Here is a 17,176-nt window from a genome sequence, read left to right on the forward strand (position 1 = left end):
GGCAGAGGGGCCGCCCGCCCGGCCCCGCCCCGCCTTGGCGCGGCCCCCGCGGCCGCCAATGGGCGGCAGGAGGCGGGGCCCGGCCGCACGACTTAACGGGGCCCGGCGGGGAGCTCTGCCCAGGTGCGCGCTCGCGCTGGGGGGAGGGGGTGGCAGCCCCGGGGCGTGCGGCGCGGCCGAGGCGGGGGGCTGGTGGCGGGGCGGGGGTTTGCGGGCTGGGGCACCTCCGGAAACATCCCGTGTCCCCTGTGAGAGCCCCAGCCTTGGCGGGAGGGGGAAGGGGTTGGCGTCAAAAAGTTCTTAAAATCCTTAGAAAAAAAACTTCAAAAAATTCTAAAAAAATAATAATTAACACCCCCATACTATTAAATCATAAATCCGAGCGGCAAAAAAAGCCCTAAAACCTTTTCAGCGGCGGGGAAGGGGGCCCAGGTGCTGCAGGCCTGGGGGGGGTCCCTGGCCGGGTGCCTGTGGCCCAGCCGAGGCCCTGGCCTGGGCGTTTGCAGTGCCGGTGGGCCCGGCCGCGTCCTGCCTCCCCCCGGGCCCGGCACCGCAGGGCTGAGTTTGCGGGAGCAGGGAAGAGGCCTGGCGCTGAGGGGTCTGCTGTCCCCCTCTCTGTCCCCCAGCAGCGTCCCCAGTTTGCTGCTTGGGGGGGCTGTGGGGCCCTGTTGGGGCACCCAAATGGGAATTGGGCTTTGTCCAGCCTGGAAGTGCCCCCCAGCCTCCCTGCAGCGGTGGGGTGACCTTCCTATTTTCTGCAGAGCACCCTGGCTTGTGAAGCGATGCCTGGTTAAATTGGAATTGAAGCAGGACAGCGCCAGCCCCTCCTGCCCTCCGAAAGGCACTCTTGGGCTCACTCTAGCAAACCAGTCTAGAGAGTGAACTGGGAGCTGGGGCTTGCTGCCTGGCTGTGGCTCACTGGCAGAGAGAACTGCCCCTGGCTTCTGCAGGCCTCCTGCTAAAACCAGCCCCCACCCATCCACACTGGTTTAAAGCAGACCAAAACACCCGCTTTTGCATTCGCTTTCCTGTGCTTCTGTCTCTAACTCTCCTGTTTTCTAGCTCCTAGCCTGTAAAAGCTAGAAACTTTCTGTGCGTGAAATAAAAGGGGAGGAACTGCTATTTTGTCATATTTCCAGGAGCTGCCCTGATACTGCCAGATACCATCAGCCCCGCAGCAAAACCACTAAGACCAATAAGGCAAGTCTTGTGGCATACACACACGCCAACAAACACAGCCCCTGCCCCAGAGGGTTTACACACTTCACTACTCACAAACTCTCTCCCCAAGCTTGACAGGGCAAGCGTCAAGGCTGCAGGTAAGCATCGGCACCAACGGCAGCAGCCTAAAAACTTAGAAAATGGTGTGGGAGGAAACTAGTCCTAAAAATATCAGTCGCTGGTGAGTGCCTGGGAGGGAGCTGTGCCGCCGAGTCACCCGCTGCTTCACATTTTGCCTCTCGCCTTTTGTAGGCTTTGCTTCTGTCTGGTGCTGAGCTCTGCCACCGCGCCAGGCTAACAGACTCCTGTGTCTGCACAGGGCTCACCCGCTGACTCTGCCCTCTCAGGAAAGATGGGAAAGGGCTACAAGGTGGTGGTTTGTGGAATGGCTTCAGTGGGAAAGACTGCGATTTTGGAACAGCTTCTCTATGGAAAGCATACTGTTGGTGAGGTATTTTTCTTTCGGGGGTGTGTGTGTGTGTGTGATTGTTTCCTTTTCCAGCATCTTGTTCTGTGTGGGCCCAAAAAAGCCCAAGGGCTATGAACACAGAGGTGAAGCAGGAAATTAATGTGGTTTTGTTGTATCTCTGGGCAGTTCTTGAAATTCATAGTCCCTTACATACTGATATTTAAAAGAGGCTTATATAAAAAACCCTTTCCGTGATGTTCCTAGTTACAAAATAAGCGAATGTTTAGAAAGAAACAAACACAGAAAGTAGGTGATGTGCTGTCTGTTTACCTAAGAAATATCTCATTCCCTGAAAGATGCTGTCGATGCCTGAAAAATAAATAGATGTCACATGATGAGTGGAGAGACTGTTTTGACTTTTGTTCCATCTTCTTAAAGCTTTATTTTGCTTGGCTTTGGCAAGTGTTTAATCAAAGTGCTGGAAAGAAAACCAGCTCAGCTTTAGGTCCCAAGTTCTGTGCTAAGCTTCAAGGGCCAAGCTTCTCGGGTCTCAGAGAAGTCCTACTGCGGAAAATGGACTTGAGAGAGGAGCATGGGATGTCTGAGACTTGCTGTGCACAAGAGAAAGGGAATGAAGGCAAAGCTGGCTTGTTTCCCTCTGTTTCCACATGACTTGGCTTTGAGAGGAAGGGCAGTGATCTGCAGGCTGACAAATTATTCCTGCCCCACCCAGAAACAGGGGGTGGCACCAGAGGTGAATCTTGGGGCTTTGAGAGAAGACGTCTAGTCAATCTGTATCTTTTCCTTGGGCTGATGAATTACATGTTGGGGTGAGTTTCAGGATAACCACTAGGCTTTCTAGAACGATGCTTTGCACGCACTGTGCCTTTAAAATGCGTGGATGGGAGGAATTTGCTGGCAAAGCGTGATACAGAACTGCATGCTAATACCCTTGTTTAGAAGGAGGATTTCCTCTAATGTTGCAGCAACATCTGTTTCCAGCATCTACCGAGCCCTATGCACGTAGCCCTGTGTAGCTTTCAGTGTGAAGGCTGCAAAACCTGCAGGCTGAAGGTTTTCCCCTTTGCTACTGACCTGCCTTGCACTGGGCTGGGTGCTTGTCGGAGACACCCGAGCAGCATGAGGAAGGCCACGTTACTTAAATCGTATTGCCTTGCATTACTTCCTGCCCCGAGCTCCTATTAGTGATCCAGGCAGGAAGGATATTTGAGTGTTGCTGATCAGAGGAGCTATTTATGGAGCCAGCCATGTACACGATTATACAACGTCATGGGTACTGGCTGACATAACCAGAGGGAGGCCCCTTGCCTGGGGTTTAGCTGCCCGTGTCCCCCTGTTGCTCCCAAATGCTCTGCTCCAGCTCAGCCATTGCACAACATAGACTTTTCCCCCCCTTCTCTTAGGAAGATCAGTTTTCCTTTCCTGCAGCTCTGCTGTCATTTTTCGGCGTTAAGCGTAAGGGAGCGGCTGATAGCGGAGGGGGAGTGCAAGGGGAGAAGGAAGAAGGTAGCCTCCTGTTTTCTATGATTTTGGTCAAGTCTTATTGCCAGGACATTTGAGAAAGAGGGCAAATAGCAGAGTCAAGATCAGAACATGGAGAGGGCTCATATGGAGCCACTGGAGCCCTAAGGGACAAGCACCCATGGCCTAGTGCTTTTGGTATCACCCACCTTGTGCCATCAGGCATGTTTTGGGGGATGGACGGATACACTGGTGTTTCTGGCAGTCCCACTGAGCGGTCACTGTCCTCCCTGCCTTTTCCTCAGCCCACAGGCAGTTCTGGCAGAGGGTGCCTGAAATACGGGCTGGTGAAAACGGTTCCCAGAAGATCTTTAGTTACTGCTCCAGCCTGTATTGGTTTAACTCTCAAACTGTGGAGGCAGGACACCACTGTGAGGGCCTCGTTGGGCAAGGACAGAGTTTGAGAAATGGTGAGTCTTTGAGTGCTCCTTAGTTGAGCTGCTTTAAAATGCACAGCCCCGTTGCTGGTGCTGCAGTTGTAGTGGTGGCCCCTCCACGCTTAAAACATGATTACCGAATCTCAGTCCTCGTTTCCTAAAGCTTGCGAGCTCCAACAAGCTGACATGTACATCTTGGCTGCTGGCCTTTTTGGCAGGAGGCGAAAAGGACTAGTGTGTTTGCTGAAAGCCTGTCTGTTCAGAGCCAACCAGCAAGGCAACTCACTTGGTACGGCAACACGGACACAAGCTGTTTCAAAACCTGTGCTTCCTGACTGACGTCAGGAGCAGCTCTGCGGCTGGTCTGAGGGCCGGGAAGCCAAGGGGAGGACTGCCAAGCCAACACGCAGAGTTTCTCCATTCCTGATGGCATCTACATCCACCTCCTAGTGACAAGAGGAGCGCTCGAACTTGGTTGTAGGCTTAGAGCACAAGCACATCCCCTGAGATGTCCCAGCCACTGACACAGGGGTCTCCTCCTGGCTGTAAATCAGCCATGAGTCTATATCAGTGCTCATGTACCTCCTGTTGACTTTCCTGTCAAAAGGAGTGGTAGCACAGCTGCTATCAGGGAAGTGCTTAGTGTCCTTGGAGGTTTCACACTGCTATATAAAGCCCTCGGCTTTGAGCCTGTGCTCTTGGCTGTGTGTTTGGTGATGGTGCTTTAAACCCAGTTGTCCTGTTTCTTTTCCTCGAAAAATGTGCACCTTCAGCTCTCCCTGGCTTAGTGTGGATGAAGTCCCTAAATGCTGCCATTGCTTGCATGGTCAGCAGCTAACGCTGTTGCAAAGCCACTCAGACTGCTTGAGGTCAAAGAGGAAAAAAAGTACTTGAGAGGGAGGAATACCCCCCAAAATGGAATATGTGTGTCCCTGGAGCATGTGAGCAACAATGTGCGGTACTGGGCTTTGTGCTAGGCTTTAAAACTGCAAGAGGGGCTGTTTGCCTCATGCATTTAGGATGAGAAAGGAGAGGGCAAAAAGGTGAGAGATGCTATCAGAGCCATGTAAAGTAACGTATGTATTCCATGGCAGCCTCTCTGGCTAAGCTGCTTACAAGGAATCAGAGAAAACCTGAAAGGAGATGTTTGAAATTGGTGCACACTTAGCTTTGAGTCACGTAGGGACCATATTGCTGTAGTCAGGCCAAATAGTTGTTAAGGCTTGCACATATGTATGTGTCTGCCTGGTAGCTGGGATGATCTCTCTTTTTGTGGCTTCAGTGTTGTCTTTGTCCAAATACTCCATGTTCTCTTGCGCTCCTGAAGAAAGAGGGGCCAGTCTTTACTCCTTGGTCATGAAACAGGTCCTTGACTGGCACTATTGCCCTGCTAAATACCTGTGGTACCTGGCACTGCTTGTCTGAGCTCTCTTGAGAAGGCTAACAGGAGAGCTGTTGGCTGAACTTTGGCACAGGACATGTCTGTGAAGAGGATAGCTATTTTTCCTTAAACAGTGTCTCTGTTCAGTGATGGTGCAGAAAGGAGTCTTCCTTCTGCCTTTAAGAAATCTCTGGCCCTTCAACCTATGGTAAAGCTTATCAACTCAACAGGAGGAGATGAGAACTCTTCCTGGAGAAAACACGATTTTCCTTACCTCTGCCTCCTGGCTGTGTAAATAGCTAGTATGGTCAGGTTATTCACGAGCAGCTACTTCAAATCATCTTACCAGCTAGGAATGAAAACACCGTATATTACTGTGGTAGAACCCATAATGAGGGAATGTGCCTCACTTGGTCTCAGTTGGAGGGGTTTAGTGTTTTGGCTTTCACAGCTCCAAAGATGTGGAGGCTAATTAACCAAATTATGCATTCTTACATCTTTGTTTTTAAAATCAAAACTACCTCCTGATACAGCTGCAGTGATGTTTGCATTTTAGGAATAGATGAAAATGGAGCTGGATGTATGCAACTGAGAGTCACAACCATAGCTACTGGTTTGGTGGGACCTGTACTTAACTAGCAGCTAGATCTAAATAGACCAGCTCCTGTTGAGGCCTGTCTAGCTCTTCTCTGAGCCGGGGGTCCTCTGATATGCTGTCATTTGATATCTAAGTAAGCAAAGCTTGTTATCCTGCAGTTTACAAACATAAGGGATAGCAGGCTTTAGGAGGTCTTTGCTACGTTTCTGCTGGAGAGAAGGAAGGAGAGATTACATAGGAGATCTTCAGAAGTACTCAAGATGACACAAAATTTGCACTGCATTTATGTTCAAGACTCACTTGGGAACTTCTGAAATTCCATCCATCTTGAAATTTTGCTTTATTCGGGTATTTGCAATATCTCTGTCTTGCCTAGCCTGAGTGTGCAGTATTCATTAGTATCTTTATCTTTTCCTTGCTGGGAAACCACCAGGGGTAGAAACGCCACATAATTTATAACTGAGGCTTCCCCTTGCAGTTGCTTTGTGGCAGCCAGCAGTCAGTAACAAAGACAAAGACATTTCTGCCTCTCCCAAGACTTGCGCCAGCTAAGCAGGTGCTAGAGAATGGCATCAATCTCCTGTCTATTCCTCCTTTCCGTCCCTAACTTTTTTTCATCTTTAGTTTCCAAAAAAGCCATGAGATCATTCACTGTCTTGTTAGTTCCCCTTTCCTCCCATAGCTTCTGAACCTGAAAGCTGGTTCCATGTGCCCGTTCACCTGTCTCACAGCAGTAGATATCTCAAAATATGTTTCTGGAAATTTAGAAAAACTGATAGCAGGAAAGAGACGAAAGGCCCATGAGGAAAACCTAATTGAGCTGGCAGCAGTCTGCAGGGCAGTAACTCCCCAGTCCCAGCTGCCCTTGACCACCCACGTAGCGAAGGTGGGAGGACGCCTGGGCATGCCAGTGAAGGAAAGGAGAACCAGGATCCTTGTGACAGGGAGGATGGGATGGTGCCAGACAGCTTCCTAGGACACTAGGCTTTCCTGACTCGTTTTGCCACTTGTACAACTTGCCCGGTGTGTGTTTGAATGGAGACCGGGCAGGTGCTTGAATGGGATTGTACTAACAAGAAGTGTAAATATCGTTGTCAGCAAGATGTGGCTGGCACACGGTCTGATCTTTAGAAGCAGGGCCCAGAATAAGGTGATACAGGTATGTCTAAAAATTATCTGTGTGTGCTTAGGAATCTGTTTGCATATACTCCCTCCCCCAATGTACACAGGTGAAATTTCACCTCTGGAATCTGACACCGATGCATAAATGTCAGCTCCTGCCAAAGTACTCCCCCATTTCACATCAAAATTTGTTGCTCTATTCTGCTGACTTAAGTTCCAGGCCTTAATTTTTCCTTCTCGTTTTCGAGTAGGATATTAAAAGACATAATTTTCACTGCTACTTTTAATGCCATTAGGAAGAGACTGTCACAGGAGAACGTGACATATTAAACACTGTTGAATTACAGTGCAGCATTTAGATGGTAAAAACCTGTACAACGTTATTCATTGCTTTCTAAAAAGAAGACTTAAGTACTTATGGTTCATTCCTTCTTGCCAAAGTACTATTTACTGATGCTAGGTATTTCCTTGACCTGTCTGTACAACGCAATGAGGCAGAACAAGAATGTAGTGCTGTATCTATACAAGAGAGCTATATCCAGGTAGGGCTCTGTTACTACTTCTGTCTTTAAAAATGCCTTTGCAACACATTCTCCAACCACACAGAATACATTTGCGCTTCCTCTTTTTATTAATCTTTGTTTTGCCCTTCTGCTCTTAGTTTTGCTCCCACATATTAGCATGGCTATATTTGGAGGCAAGATAAATTAATTTGTTGCAAACCTCATAAGAGTTTGATCTATGAAGACTGCACAGAGAGGGGCAAAAAGAACAGCTTGTGCCACTTTCCTGCACAGGAATGCCGCATACATCATGGGAAACCATCAGCGTGGGTGGAATGCTTTAGCTTGTTTGTCAATGTGAAGTATTTTGAATAGTGTCATTGAATATAGCAAAATCCTTATTTTCACAGGCCAGATAATCCCTTGTGTTTTCTTAAACAATGCACTAATATGGTCTCTTTTTGGCAGACAAAGAGAATAATGCAGGACTCATTACTGTAGCCCTGCAACGACAAACAATTCATGTATATAGGAGTGCAGTGGAGGCAAAAATGTGGCTTGCAGAGGTTTTATATGAATACTTAAAACTGACTCTGAAAGTGGCCCAGCTACACTATACATAGTTTGTTGGGACCTGTAACCTTATGCACCTGCATCTAGGGCGAACACAAAGCTAAGGTGATCTATGTGTTTTCAGGTTTAGCTTGGAAAAAATTGTTTTAATTAGTACAAAGTAAGCTGTCTTGAATTACTTCATGATTACCATGGGGAGAGGAAGGAGCAGATAGTTACCATGGAGCAGGTGGTATAGATATGAAAGCTTGTTACCTTGTGCCTGCTCTTACCTTGCAGTAAACGAGCTTGCTCCCATTAGCATATCTGAATCATTTTAAATCCCTAAGGGATAGAAAAAGCTCACTGTGTGTTTGAGTAAATACAGCATGCAACTTTGCTTACATGCAAACACCCCCTTCCTCTTCTGGCTTGATTTCACTTGTTGGTTAGTTGTACCACCATTACACATTCATTTCCAGAATTATTCCTTTGGCTCCTGCTTCTGCCGTATGATCCAGCTTAGTATGAAGCAAAGGAGTAGGCTCAAGATGTTTGTACTTGACTATCTGGTGTTCTTTGGCTCTTCTTCCGAAAGGGTACGTTCGGGCAGGCCCGTTTGCAGCATGTTTGGCACAGAACTGGTACACTGGGTGGCTGGAGTTTGGGAAACCTGGGGGAAGAGCTGTATAGCTCATCCTGTCCTGAATGTGCATGTTGTATAGATCAATTTTACAGGCATAATCATGTGCTCACATATTATATGGCTGTATTTATGCAGTGTCACTATTGTAAATAGCTGGTGGGGTGGTGATCTGTGGATACAGTGCTTCATGGGGATGTCAGGCAAGGTTGAGTCCAGGTCAAGTCACTCTGGAAAACATGCACTGAAAGCTGTTGTGGGGTAAAATTGTGCTGTACTGCAAATAATTCTTACAGCTGTGCTGTACTTAACACCAGCTGAACTTTTCTGCTTGTTCTAAAACAGGCTTAGAAGAGGGTGCCACAATGGAAGATGTGTATTTGGCGTCGGTGGAAACAGACCGAGGCGTGAAGGAACAGTTACGGCTTTATGACACCAGGGGCCTGCAGGAGGGGGTAGAATTGCCAAAACACTATTTCTCTGTTGCTGATGGCTTCGTTCTCGTGTACTCTGTGACCAGCCTCGAAGCTTTCCAAAGAGTCGAACTGCTCAAAAAGGAGCTCGACGTCTTTAGAGACAAAAAGGAGGTAAATGCACAGTGCCTGAACTGCTTAGCTTATCGCTGTATCAGTGATAAGAAGTTAAGGTTGCAAAGCATAGATCTTGTTTCTATAAAACTTGCATACAAAGGAAAAGGAACGTACCCGCAGCCTTGGGCAATCCAGCAAAAGGAGGCTTTCTCGTGCTGGGGAGGCCTAATTCACATGCTGTGCAGGTCATGCAAAAGAATGTGGGGCTTTTTTTCCTCCTTACTTCCGCTACTCAGCTAAAATTCAGTTAGCTGAATGCACCAGCCAGGACACTTACGACTAATAAAACATATGGTCTACAGCAGTGCAGTTCATATGGTTTTTTTAGATACTGTACACGGGAAGTCAAGTGCATAGAATAATATAACGAAGGGCATTATCTTTGTTTGCTTTGTATTCATGTATTTGATGGCTTACAAACTAGTGTAATTGACAATGGGTCTCCCAGACATTAGTCAATTGGCAAAGCAGCTTTAATGTATTTTAACAACCATATTGAATCAATTCGATTGTGTGAAATGACTGCTCTATTTTCCCTTAGAAAGCAGCTAGTGTTTTCAGCTGACAGTGTTCCAGCTTAGCTAAACAAATATAACTTGCATGTGGCATTAGCATTATGGCTTTTCCTACAGTATCTTTATATTCTTGAGTAGTTTTCCCAGTTCAATGTCTTTAGCCTACAGCTTTCCAAATGTCTGGTTTATGCTGTTTAAAAAAAAAATAAAATATGTGAAAAATTAATTGGATAATGGTAGGGAGAGACTTTCCAAAAATGTAACTTGTTTAGTACCAACAGCACACAGGGTGGTGAAGGAATGCAGCTCCAAGTTTGACAGCAGCTGAATGTGCAGTCACAGGAGAGGTATGTTAGCTGGTGTAAGCTGCAGACTGTCACGTATATCAGGGATACAGGAGTCAGCCATAACTCCCCTGCAGGGCAAGGAAAGGTGGACAAGCAGGAAAGTTTTCCCAGGCGCTGTGTTTTGTGAGGGCCCAGATTTCTTTACAGCATGTTGTAATGCAGAGAGGGAGTCACAGCCCCAGCGGGATCTGCGTCCCTCTCTTCTGCGTTGCCTGCCAGAACTCTTTTCTCTCATTCAGGTATTTTGGAAAACGACCAATTTGCTTATCCTCTGGGAAGGCATAAAGTTGTGATCTTGACTGAGGATAACGTAGTCAGAAAAGTGGTGCCCACAATAAGCTAGATATTTTATTGCTGTGATTTCTAGTCCTTATAAAATAGGCTTTGAAGCATAGAAGGTGAGGAGTCCTACCTTAACATAAGAACAGCAGACTTAAAGTATGGGCTCTGCTAGAACGCACCCTTAACTGAATTAGGGATGTCTCTCCACACGTGGTGCTTCTGAGCTGGCAGAACTTCACCTTGTTGAGTTGCACAGTCCGCTCTTGTGTGGCAGATGACAGAAAGCACTGATGGCTGATTCCTTGCCTCCGCTGGCTGTGGGGGCTCTCCAGCACGCACCTTAAAGCCTGGCCAAATTTTATACTAAATAGAGGTTGTGTTCTCTCATACTGACAGAGCTTAACCATAGGCAGAATTCAGTTGGAGCATGTGGTAAATGCATATGAAGATTATGGTTTCTTTCAAAGCCTTCACAGAGGTGAAAAAAAAATAAATTCCAAACACCCCAGGCTGCTATAGAAAAGAAAGGAAGTCTCAGACCCCACAGGAACAGGACAAACATCTCTAGCTGGAAAGAAACAGAAGACATCCTGGAGTTAGCCTGATGAACAGGAAAGAGCAAGCAGGTGTGGCCACAACAAAAACCCCAAATCATCAGCAAGGGAAGACTTTATCACTTGATCTTTGTCAAGTGACTAGTGTAGAGATGAGACCAGAGCTTGACTAAGGACCTTGAACTATAAATACAGGCATGGTTTCCCCTAAGAGCTGATGGTGGTAAAACATTTTTAGAAAATCGTTAACTTAAAATAAGCAGGAGCAGTAACTCTACGTGGCCAGCACTACCTTCAGCACCTCCTGGAACTGGGGAGGCCACTAAGCTCAGCCACACTGTACCTGATAGATCCTTACAACTCAAGACCTGCCTTGATACAGCAGTGCTGCTCTAGTGAGCTAACCAGCTGCTCTTGAATCTGCTACTGAGAGGGAAGTCCTGGTGCTTACCAGACCCTTTCAGTGACAGAGGACTGTCCGCTTAAGTCCTAGTGGCTTACCCTGCCTGTGGGGGCTGGCAGAGGGCCACGCAGCCCGGCAGCCTGCCCAGGCTGCCTTGTGGCAGGCTTGGCTTTCTTTGTATTGTGGACTGGGGCTTGGGAAGAAGCAAGCTGGGCAAAATCCACAGCTGTGTGCTCCAGCCTTTCTCTGCTGCCATGCATTTTTTCATCTCTCAAGCATCCGCTGCTGTGACCTATTCAGATGTCACGCTCTTACCATTTGTCTAGGGCAGCTCAATTGCCAAATACATGGAGAATAGGGCTGTTTAACTTTGGTTTTCTTGGCAATCGGAGGGAGAAGGGGAGGTCTTGCATATCCTATAATTAAAACCAGTTCCCAGCCCACAAGTAGATGAGGCTAATTCAAATCCCAGACCCTGATCTTCCAAACTACTTGCAGCTTACCTGTGCCAGTGCTAAGTTAAAGAGCAGGTCTGAACTGTGTTGCTACTTGCCCGCTGTTTAAAAACATTGCGAATGGTGAATTCTTTCAGTGTAAAGCTCACCCTTTTGTTTTGTTTGTAGGTAACTGTTATTGTCTTGGGAAACAAAACTGACCTCCTGGACCAAAGGCAAGTGGAAACCGAAGCAGCACAGCAATGGGCAAGAGCTGAGAAAGTGAGACTGTGGGAAGTGACTGTGACAGATCGGAAAACACTGCTTGAGCCCTTCACCTTCTTAGCTAGCAAACTCTCCCAATCCCAGAACAAATCAGCATTTCCCTTGCCTGGAAGGAAGAGCAAAGGGAATAACTGTGATAACTAAGCTACTTTAGCATCGTCTGCTGCTGCTAGGTCACAGCCTAAGTCCTCTCTGTGCCATTTGCTTCTCACAGTTTCACTTAAAGCAATAATCTCATTCAGCAATAAAATCAGCAAGCTTATGGCTAAGAGGTATCCTTCCTTCTCGTGGGCTTGGCTTGCAAAAGTCACTGTTGGTAAAAGCCTTAAAAAGCACTTCATGAGACAAGTTATCTTCCAGTAAGGGTTATGGAGGAGGGAGGGACAGGTGGATGCCTCTCTAGCAGGGGCTTTGACTATGCCTAGATACAACCATGCTGAGGGACAAATCAACAAGCTTATCATCAAGCAATCCCCCTGCAGATCTATAGCCTCTAGTCACAGGTAGTACTAGCTGCAGTAAAGCATTCAATTTGGAGAGAGACTATGTTTGAAACTGCAACAGTCCTTTTACCTTTACCTTAAACAGGGCCACAGGGCTTTTTGATGCTGCAGGAGGCTGAGGTCAGTGTGTTGTTGCAGGAGAAGGGTCTGAGGTAGGAGGAATAACTACCAGCAGAACTAGCTGCTGAAGTTCTGCTAGTGTCTGGAAGAAGAAGAAAAAAAATAAATCTTGTGGGAGATACTGGAACAGGTCTACCCCAACGTGAAGCCTGTCAGCAACGTCTGGCAAGTAATGCTTTTAGCTCAGGAATTTATTTGTACAAGCCAGAAAAGCTCTCAGAGCGCTCATTAATTTAACTGCGACCTGAAGGACAACATAGCTGTACATGGTTTTGTTCCAGCATGTCCAGTACAAATCAGTCACATTCACGTAGGTGATAATTTTACTGAGAAATTATACAGAGCAGTTTTGTATGCAGGAGGTACTGCCCGGGCTCTGCTTAGTGCATCGCGTACTCCTCCTACCCAGCTGTTCGGCCAAGCTGCAGGAATCCGCCCTCGGTGCGAAGCTACAGGCCAGGTAACAACTGGGACGAAGCGCTGTACTACTTTGTGAGAGGGGGCCAGGGAGCGCAGGAGGCTGCCTTTTGGGAACACCCCCACGGCAAATGCCCAGAAATACCTGTACAAATGGCCTCGGTCTTAATACGCCACACCTTGTCCAGCAGCACAAGCACAACTGTACGTGCTGTATTTGACTCTCCATGCTGGTAAACCTGTCCTGCAGGCAGCTGCTGTCTGTCCTAGCTCAGCCTGTCAGTAAACTAAACAAAATTGGAAATAGAGGGACAGAATGAGCAGCCGTTCCCAGAGGGACTGGTGAGCTTTTGGCCTCTGACAACCTCTTACACTAATTGATACTAGATTTTCTTTATATTTGAAGACAAGAGTAGGGAAAGGGAGAACCCAGTTCCCTCATTTTCCACTACATTAATGTTGTTTTGAACAAATATTGAGAATTTCACTGTGAGTCAGCAAAACCATGACCAGTATTTGCACTGTCACACCATAACTGCTAAATAGTAAGTGTGCTTAATGAACACAATTACACTGTGTGCTTATAGCATTGCTCTTCCTGAACACCGACAACTAAAGTCTGTCAGCATTACTAATGGCAGAGCAGTACAATTCACCAAGAATTAAGCAGGTATTCCTACCTTTATAATGAAGGTAGACGAAACTGTTTATGTGCTTTGCTCAACGTAGTTTGGATTGCTGTGGCCGAGGAGTAAGATAAGAGAGCAATTACGAATGAGCAAGCTCTTGTAATGCCCGGCTAGAAACAATTCTGTTTCCATTGCAACACTGCAGCTGAGTAAGCACTATAGCACGACCTCCCCCAGCCTAGCTAGTAACAGTCATTGTCCCCAGCGATGCTGCAGAACACTCCCTCCTCGCTCACTTCCTACCACACACGTGTACTCAAGGCTTCTCCCTGCCACTGAAGGCTCCGCAGCTGCTTGCGTGCTTGGGAAGTGGGGGTGATTTCCGAGCAGAAGTGGTTCAACTCCTTGCTACGACTTCTCATCAAGGAATTGGTCATGCTCCTCCTCTTCAGGTCTGCAGAACCTTTCTAGAAAGGACTCAATTCAGCATTGGATTAATCAAAACAAGCAAAGACCTCTGCTAACCACACATTGTGGCTGAAGCTGACCCTTGAGCCAAAGGAGTGCAGGCTGACAAGTCACAATTAACTTAAAATGCTTTGAGATGGAAGGAACAGAGATGACTGGTTCCTGCCCACTTCTGCACCCAGACTCTGTGCCAGTTCCACTCCCCAAACTGATGTCGTGGCTGCCAGAGCCATGTTGTACGAGAGCAGCTTGCTCATTTGCTCCCCTGGACACTCAGGAATTGACCGTGTTTTAAGAAAGGCAAGAGGAAAGGCGATATTCTAAATGACTGTGGCCATTTTCCCGAACAGGTTACATAAAGGCAAACACGTTGTCTTTGATTTGGTTAAATTCATTTGAAATTAGTTTAGATCATTTTGGGCATTCACATCAACAAGCACCACCCACTGTTTTCTTTCATAAGCTTATTCTGAGGCTTTTTAAGCACTCATATCGTCTTTTCTAAATACCATAGTAATTTATTGACGAGTGATGAAAAATGTAGCATCTCCTCTGCAAACAATCTACACATGGTAGCTGGTACGGAGTAAAACTGAAACTCACTGTAGTACAGTTTTACATAGGGTTAATGAGTAAAGTACAGAGTATAATGCAGTAGCTAAAGGGCAGAACATGTATTTTGTTCTTACTATTCCTCTGACTCAAAACCTGTCCTAGGTCACTGGGCTCACTTACCTACTAACAAAGCTAGATAGTCCCTGCACAAGATCATGATGAAAAAAATATTAAAAAAAAAAGTTAGTAAATGGAACTATCTCTCTTTGTTCCTCTTACAACTTCTACCCTGCTGAATGAACACTGTGCAGGTCAGTCACCCCAAATCAGCTCCCTCCCTGCTGCCAACTACAGCACGCTTGGCATGCCCCGCTAGCACGAAGCAAGGAGATGACACGAACCTGCTGCGGTTAAGCCGTGTACCTCCTCTCTCAGTAGGGGACAGGAGGAAACGGTTAGCAGAGATGCTCCTGGTGCGATGTAGCTCTAAACCAACAGTTTTCTTCGGCTGAGCCAAACAGCTGAGGGAGCTCATACACCAAAACATGCATTGTGTCAAAAGGTTCAGCAGGTGAGGCTCAGGTACTGCTACCCACAGCCACCCAGCGAAGGAAGGTTACCTCTAACAGAGATTACTTTGGACCAAGTTAGGTTTGATCTATAAATAGGAAGAGAAGTATATAAAGAAAATATTTACAAAATTTATTTTGAAGTACCAAAACGAGTCTGAGGCTGCAGATGACCACATATCACTCAGAAGAATGTCGCAAGGTGACACTTGCCATGTGAAAATGAATCTGTACTTCCGGCCTCTACCTCAAGGGAGTGGACAAAAATGCCCTATCCACAGCTAACCGCCCCGTTGCTACACACCTCAGTGTAAACACCATGTCTCTAGGAGATAATCTTTGTAGGTAGTTAAAGGATCTAGAGATTAAGTCTTCTTTACTCTCCTTTAAGGTGTCTTCTTGCTAGCTTACCAGGACGTGATCCTTTCTCCTCTTCCAAATAGGAATAGACCTCTCCATCAGAAAACCCATGAAGATACTCTCTTCTTCCTTTTGCCTCCTACCTGTTTCCCTTCCCTTCTCTTACACTTTTTCAGCTGTACTTTCAAATAACATGCCGGTCCTGAAAAGGCAATGCTGTGAAAACTTAAAACTAAAAAGTAACTAGCATGGGCTGTGTGGCAGGCTACCTCCTCGAGGGCCATGTCAGCCTGTGCAACACTGAAGACAGTAAACGGCTGAAGAAGTCTTTATGCTGTCATTCATTGTACGCTTGTCCAGAAGCGTCTTCCCAAAACAGCAGCAGTCAGTGCACTCACCTGCAGATCTCCATTGTCCTTGTCCAAACCGTAATCCTCAAAGCGTACTGGGAGACATTGTTCTGGCAAAATGACAAAGCAAGGCACTAAGCGGAAATCTTTTCTTCTTTTTTTTTTTTTTTTTTTTTTTTTAAACATCTTTTTATTAGCACAGTAACAAATGCAGACTTAAGTAGCCCACAACATACAACCAATCCACTGAGTGACTCCTACTCCACGCCTTACAGTTAAACAGCTTAAGGTATTTCACTACAGGTTTCCGTAAGTCCTGATTAAACCCTTTATTCTTTTCACAAAGATAGATTGGCTTATAAAATAATACATTAACTACTTCTCATTTCATATATGACGCCATATATCCACCTCTCCGTATCACAGATCATGAGATGACAGTCTTTAAAAAGGATTTGTTAAATACCAGTGTGCCCTCCATAAGGGAAAACAATCCCAACATCTTTTTACAAAAAAAACCCAAACAACAAAACCAACGGGAAAAAAAAAAAACCAAAACAAACCAAACACCCAACCCAGAACAAAATAACCCCCCCAACCCCAAAACATAACAAAAAGCAAAAACAGTGTGTAGAGTCTTGAAAGGACTTTTACATAAATGTCAACATATGTACCTGTACAAAATTAAGCTGTTTTAATCTTTTACATATTGCAAGCAAACTGAAAACCAAAGAAGTCTAAGAAGTTTACATTCTTCTCGGTACTATATGTGAGCTAATATTGCTGAACTAATTACAGTCTTAAAATATGCTATTCCCAATCCTAGCTGTCTACTGTAGCAAGATACCTTAAGTTACAACAACAAAATCTTAGGAAATAAAAGACTGAATAAAATCTGTTATAGAAATACCCTACTCTTTACCAGCACCCTCCCTCCCCCCACCCCTTCAAAATCATAAGCAGCTCTTTCCATCACAGACGAATAATGTAAGAGTTTGACGAAAATCCAATTTATGTAGCGTATCTTTTGGTCCATTGTCTGGCCATTCTGTCATGCTCTGCTCTGTTAGTCATATACTGAGTGGCAATACTTCCAACCAGGGGGTCAGCTGAAAAGGAAACACTCATTTCAGACAAGTTACCGAATAAAAACTTAAAGCTGAAGTGTGAATTTAATACAAGGGAATCGCACATGTAAGGTACATTGCAGCAATCGAAAAATACTGAATTGATAGTCTGTATCTTCACTGATTTGTGTGTATTTATGGTGATGCACTAATCTATTACTAATAAAGAGTGAAATGCCACTTAAAGTTTTAAGGAGTTTAAAAGGCAACAATCCAATAGCCATATTTTGCATTACGGAGGACTTCGCTGATTCACACATTACAGGCTTATTTTACCCCTTCTAAAAGTGCCTGCGACATACTCATCGCTAAGTGTACTT

At 45.9% G+C, this 17,176-nt stretch overlaps 2 protein-coding genes across 3 annotated transcripts in view; one reads left to right on the plus strand and one right to left on the minus strand.

The window, feature by feature from the left end:
- Positions 1-33: 33 nt before the first annotated feature.
- NKIRAS1 (NFKB inhibitor interacting Ras like 1) lies at positions 34-12,487 on the plus strand. Of its 2 annotated transcripts, none has more exons than XM_037384918.1 (4): positions 34-123; positions 1,474-1,667; positions 8,694-8,935; positions 11,663-12,487. In XM_037384918.1, the coding sequence occupies exons 2-4, from the start codon at positions 1,574-1,576 to the stop codon at positions 11,900-11,902; spliced, it is 576 nt and encodes a 191-aa protein (XP_037240815.1). In that variant the 5' UTR covers positions 34-123; positions 1,474-1,573; the 3' UTR covers positions 11,903-12,487. The 2 variants fall into 2 exon arrangements, with proteins under 2 accessions (XP_037240815.1, XP_037240816.1); XM_037384919.1 differs by having other exon boundaries at positions 50-123; positions 1,541-1,667.
- A 3,397-nt stretch (positions 12,488-15,884) lies between these two features.
- The window catches only part of LOC119146350 (ubiquitin-conjugating enzyme E2 E1), a 45,276-nt gene continuing 43,984 nt past the window's right edge, over positions 15,885-17,176 (minus strand). Inside the window, exon 7 of the mRNA XM_037383853.1 lies at positions 15,885-16,838. Coding sequence (XP_037239750.1) covers positions 16,741-16,838 — 98 coding nt within the window. The 3' untranslated portion in view covers positions 15,885-16,740. The remainder of the gene's footprint in view (positions 16,839-17,176) is intronic.

Source organism: Falco rusticolus, chromosome 4, assembly GCF_015220075.1.
Source record: "Falco rusticolus isolate bFalRus1 chromosome 4, bFalRus1.pri, whole genome shotgun sequence".
NCBI classification, from domain to species: Eukaryota; Metazoa; Chordata; class Aves; order Falconiformes; family Falconidae; genus Falco; species Falco rusticolus.